Below are 5975 nucleotides of genomic sequence, written 5' to 3' on the forward strand. Positions count from 1 at the left end.
TTTCTGTTTTTTTTTGTTGCTGTTTGTTTGTATTTTTTGTTTTTCTAGTTGTCTTTGGGTCTATCCTTGATGTCTGTCATGACCAGCCTCTGGTTCCTGGTCATCAGTACAGTGGAAGGCATTCCCTCTCATGCCGTGGGCCTCTTCACAAGTTTTACATCATCATTACCCCAGCACAACTTGGAGGCAGCACATATTGGAGGCTCCTAACCACTTACAAGAATACTGAGGTCCCAGCTTATGTCCTTACACTTGTGAAGCAAACACTTCAACTCAACTCTACCATCTACTCAGCCATTTGCACCTCTACCCCCTTTTTTGTAACTCACCTGCTTGCCTGATTTTCCCACAGATCCTGTGTCTATCTTCCTGAAGACAAGATGGCATCTTTCATTTCAGATTTTGGCCTTATGTGGTATTTGAAAGACCTAAATAAGAAGGAGTTCATCAAGTTTAAGGACTTTCTCATACAGGAGATTCTGAAATTGAAGCTGGAACAGATTTCTTGGGCCGAAGTAAAGAAAGCATCTAGGGAAGATCTTGCCAACTTACTTCTGAAATGTTATGAGGAGAATCAGGCCTGGGATATGACATTCAACATCCTCCAGAAGATCAATAGGAAAGATCTCACTGAGAGGGCAACAGAAGAGATTGCTGGTGCGTTGGTCAAAGCTGCTTTAAGAGAATAAGATTTTTGTCATACTTTTGATAATTCTCTTTCATGCCCATCTACCATAGGGCCAGCAGGTGTCATGGCACATTATTCTCCTTGAGGAAAGAGGCATCATGTAGACATGTGTATTCAAATGTGTAAATGTATCATGCCCTAATCTAGATGGTTGAACTTTTGTCCAAGACATTAATAATATTTCCTTTAAATCTAAATGGAAGAATTAACTTTAGAGTGAAATAGTAGCACTGTGGATTTAGGCTAGCATCAACAGAAAACACCAGAAATAAATCATATTTATTGGGTCTAGGAAGATGGCTCCGTTTGCAAGGTACTTGATATGTAAACAAGAATCTAACTTTGTGTCTCAGCAAACATGTAAGAGCAAGGCATGGTAGCATCCTGGCCAGTTAGTTTAGCATGTTATGTTCTAAGCTAGCTGAAAAAAATTGTTTCAAAAAATTAGATGGGAAGGAGGTACTGGGAAGATTGTTCAGTGGTTAAGAACTCTTGCTCTTACAGAGAACCTCTGTTCAGTTTCCAGAACCTATACATTGTAGTCTAAAGCAATCTGTAACTACAGTTTCAGGGTATTCAATGCCTTCTTTTATCCTCTGAGGGTAGTATACACATCTGATATACATACATGCATGTAGACAAAAGCACATATTCACCAAAATTTAAAATAATAATAACTCACTTTTTAAAAGCAGAGAGCAGCTGAAGAAAACACCCAATGAGAACCTCTGGTCTCCACATGCATGTATACTGTACTCCTCCCCCACTTACTCTCCCACATACATATCATGTATGTATTTCAAACAGCTATGTAATATAGTATGAAATAAAATTTCTCAGTCTTTTGCTGTTGCTTTAACAAGCAAAAGCTTATAACAGAAAAGCTACTTTTCATAAACACTATGATCTTAAAAATCACACTTTTATTTATCCTGGTATAAGAGACCATGAATGCTTTAAGGTTTAACTCACTTCTTTGTCTTTGACATTCTACTGTCTTACTATGATAAGCCTAGATGTACGTTTTCTTGTTTCATTTTTTCCTAAACTCATTCTGCTTGGGATTCATTGATAATCTTAGATGTGTGGTTAGAAAATATTCTTTACTCTTCAGTCTATATTTGTTTAAAGATTGTCTCTGTGCTGTTCTTTATATCCCACCTTCTCCTGAGATTCTAGTTGCACATATGTAAATCTTTAATTCATGATCAAATATATGAGAACAGTTAGAAGCTATATTATGTGTAATTGAGTGTATCATCATGCATGTATGCGCCTCATGCCCTTGGAGACCAGAAGAAGACATCAGATCTTCTGGTACTGGACCTACAGAAGGTGGATGCTTGGACCTAAACCCAGGTCTTCTGGGTGCTTTTCACCACTGAGCCATCTCTTGATCCTCATGTGTTAGATCTTAATATGTTTTGTGTATATTTCTTTTTTTATTTTTTTTATATAGACTGGATTTTGTTTCCAATTATCCTTAGGCTCTTTATTCCATGTTCTGCTCTTTCTCTTCAGTAACAAAATCAACCTGTTGATTTCTTTTCACTTTTCTTGCATTTATTTTTTGTGTATACACGTACACACATGTGCTCTGGGTTTATTTAACACCTCTGACTTCCATAGGCACCCACTGTTACATAATTAAAAATAAAAAAATCATTAAGGGTACATTCTGAGAGTTAAACTACTGAAACCAGACAATATATAGGTGAATGTTTAACTTAATTTTGATATGTTATAGATTCTTCCCCTCTTGGACTGACTGACTCAGGAAACCCAAAGTTATATCGAGATCATTTGAAGAAAAAGCTGACCCATGATTGCTCAAAAAAATTTAACGTCCGTATTCAAGATTTCATTAAAGAGACTTTCATTCAGAATGACTATGACACTTTTGAGAATCTTCTCATGTCAAAGGGAACTGAAAAGAAGCCACACATGGTGTTCTTGCAAGGCAGGGCTGGAATTGGCAAGACACTGATGTTAAAAAATTTAATGCTGGCCTGGTCAAAAGGCCTGGTGTTTCAAAACAAATTCTCTTACACTTTCTACTTCTGCTGTCAAGATGTGAAGCAGTTGAAGACAGCAAGCCTTGCTGAACTTATCTCCAGAGAGTGGCCCAGCCCCTCAGCTCCTGTAGAGGAGATCCTGTCCCAACCGGAGAAACTCTTATTTATCATTGACAGCTTGGAAGGGATGGAATGGGATTTAACCAANCAGGAATCGGAGCTGTGTGATAACTGCATGGAGAAGCAGCCAGTGAGTACACTGCTGAGCAGTTTGCTCAGGAGGAAGATGCTCCCTGAATCCTCTTTCCTCCTCTCCACTACCCCAGAGACTTTTGAGAAAATGGAGGACAGGATTCAGTGCACAGATGTGAAAACAGCAACTGCATTCGATGAGAGAAGTATTAAGATATATTTCCAGAGATTGTTCCAAGATAGGATCAGAGCCCAGGAGGCCTTCAGTTTGGTGAGAGAAAATGAGCAGCTGTTCACTATATGTCAAGTTCCTCTGCTCTGCTGGATGGTGGCTACTTGTCTAAAAGAGGAGCTAGAGAAGGGAAGAGACCCAGTCTCCCTCTGCCGATGTATCACCTCCCTATATACCACTCACATCTTCAATTTGTTCATTCCCCAAAGTGCCCAATATCCAAGTAAGAAAAGCCAAGACCAGCTGCAGGGCTTATGTTCTCTAGCTGCTGAAGGCATGTGGACTGACACATTTGTGTTTGGTGAGGAGGCTCTCAGGAGAAATGGGATCTTGGACTCTGACATCCCCACCCTTTTGGACATTGGAATGCTTGGAAAGATCAGAGAATTTGAAAATTCTTACATATTCCTCCACCCATCTGTTCAGGAGGTCTGTGCTGCCATCTTTTATTTGCTAAAGAACCATGTGGACCACCCTAGCCAGGATGTTAAAAGTATAGAGACTGCCTTGTTTATGTTTTTAAAGAAAGTAAAAACACAGTGGATTTTTTTGGGCTGTTTCATCTTTGGTCTTTTACAGAAATCCGAACAAGAAAAGCTAGTGGTGTTTTTTGGCCACCGGTTGTCCAAGAACATACAGCATAAGTTATATCAGTGCCTGGAAACCTTAAGTGGCAATGCAGACCTTCAAGAACAAATAGATGGCATGAAATTGTTTTCCTGTCTTTCTGAGATGGAAGATGAAGCCTTCCTAGTGAAAGTAATGAATTGTATGCAACAGATTAACTTTGTGGCTAAGAATTATTCTGATTTAATTGTTGCTGCCTATTGCTTGAAACACTGTTCTACACTGAAGAAACTATCCTTTTCAACCCAAAATGTCCTGAATGAAAAAGGAGACCAGAGGTGTATGTGAGTCCATTCACTATCTTTCTTTTCAGTCAAATTTTCCGAATCTGTCTATATAAAGCATACATATACAGGGACAGATTCAAAACTCACCCATACTGGTTGTCCACTGGGGAATGGTCAGCCTAGAACCTACTTACACACAAACAACAAAAACAGACTCAACAGGTTTTGTGTGTGTGTGTGTGTGTGTATGTATGTATGTATGTATATGTGTGTGTGCACACGTGTGTACATGTGTGTGTATACATATGTCTGTATTATGTATGCATGTATATAAACATATACATGTGTGTGTGTGTGTGTGTGTGTGTGTGTAGAAACAATAAAAAGCTGTCATCTTGATTGTTGGAGGTATAGAATAGGGATAGAAGGGGAAAGTGATGTAATTCTATTTCAATTAAATGGTTTAAAAAATTTTAAAAACAAAATAGAACTTTTAAGGGAAAAACAAGAAATTCACCTGTTTGACAGTAGTTTCTATTTTTTTAAGATTCACTTTTATTTTGTGTGTTTGTGGTTGCATGTTAGTATGCATACAGGGAGATGGCCTCAGTGGCTAGAAGAAGTCATCAGATCCCCTGTAGCTATATAGTTAAATGCCAGATGTGGGTTCTGGGATCCAAATTCTTAATATCAGAAGAAACATAAGCACTCTTAAATAACCACCAAACTGTCTCCAGTCTGATAGATGCCATCTTGAGCCTCAGACTGTCTCTTTTTACAGACATGTTATTTGATATTATTAATATTTATTTTGTTAATTGTTTTGAGACAGGATCTCACTATGTTGTTGTGGCAAGCCTGGAATTCAGATATCCATCTTTCTATCTCCAGAGTATAGGAATTAAAGGCATGTGCTTTCTTGCCTAGCTATTTTTGTTAGTTATTCATTCTGCATATTTATGGATTAGCCATGACATATAGACAGGGACCCAGAAAGCAGCTCAGTTCACAGAGTACTGCCTGCTATACTGCAAACATCCTGGATTTGTTCCCTAGCATCATATAAAACCAGGGTCTAGTAGTACATGTAGCTAATGGAGGCAGATCAAAAATTCAGGGTTATCTTTGTTTATATAGCAAGTACAGGGCAGGCCTAAAATACATGTGTATCTAAGGAATCAAACTGAGCCAGGAGGGAGATTCTCATGCTTGTAACCATATCACTCAGGAATCTGAGGCAAGAGGTTTTCTGAGAATTTCAAACTAGTCTGGGCTACAGAAAAAGTGGGTTTCAGGTCAGTCTGGTCTAAAGAGTGACATTCTGTCTCAAAAAATCAAACAACAAAAATATATGTGTATAAAAATTTAGGATCTCTTGACGCACTTTTTTTTTTTTGATCCTGAGAATAGAATCTAGGACATCATATATACTAGGCTCACACTTTACTAGGAACTACAGCCCCAGATCATTTCTAGAGACATGGATTAGCCTTCCATTCATTCTGTAATCAAGGCTACATTAAACTTCTTTTTTTTTTTTTACAAAGACAACATTTAATTGGGGCTGGCTTACAGGTTCAGAGGTTCAGTCCATTATCATCAAGGCAAAAGCATGGCAGCATCCAGGCTAGTATGCTGCAGGAGGAGCTGAGCGTTCAACATCTTCATGTGAAGGCTGTAAGTAGAAGACTGACTTCCAGAAGCTACCTAGGAAGTAGCTCTGGCGTACTTACTCCAACAAGCCCACACCTACTCCAACTGGGCCATACCTTTTAATAGTGCCACTTCCTAGGCAGAGCATATGCCAACCATCACACTCAGTCTTTGTTTTCATAGTCACATGGCAGTTTCACTATTATTTTCATCTGAGCATTTTCTTAGAAGAAGACCAATCCTATTGGACCAGGGGCCTACTCTAATCCAGTATGACCTAAGCCTAAGTTACATAAACAGTGTATTACTACCACTGACTTATGATTCTCAGGTACATGTGT

The 5975-nt window shown here is 38.7% G+C and overlaps 1 protein-coding gene across 3 annotated transcripts in view; it reads left to right on the forward strand.

The window, feature by feature from the left end:
* Positions 1-380: 380 nt before the first annotated feature.
* LOC110315011 (NACHT, LRR and PYD domains-containing protein 4F-like) overlaps positions 381-5975 on the forward strand; it is a 17472-nt gene continuing 11877 nt past the window's right edge. Inside the window, exons 1-2 of one of the 3 annotated variants that reach the window (XM_021189182.1) lie at positions 381-657; positions 2436-4038. In XM_021189182.1, coding sequence (XP_021044841.1) covers positions 381-657; positions 2436-4038 — 1880 coding nt within the window. Of the gene's footprint in view, positions 658-2426; positions 4039-5975 lie in introns of all 3 variants that reach the window. The other 2 variants (XM_021189183.1, XM_021189184.1) reach the window with 2 other exon arrangements.

Source organism: Mus pahari, unplaced genomic scaffold (genome assembly GCF_900095145.1).
Source record: "Mus pahari unplaced genomic scaffold, PAHARI_EIJ_v1.1 scaffold_7831_1, whole genome shotgun sequence".
In the NCBI taxonomy this organism is placed as follows: domain Eukaryota; kingdom Metazoa; phylum Chordata; class Mammalia; order Rodentia; family Muridae; genus Mus; species Mus pahari.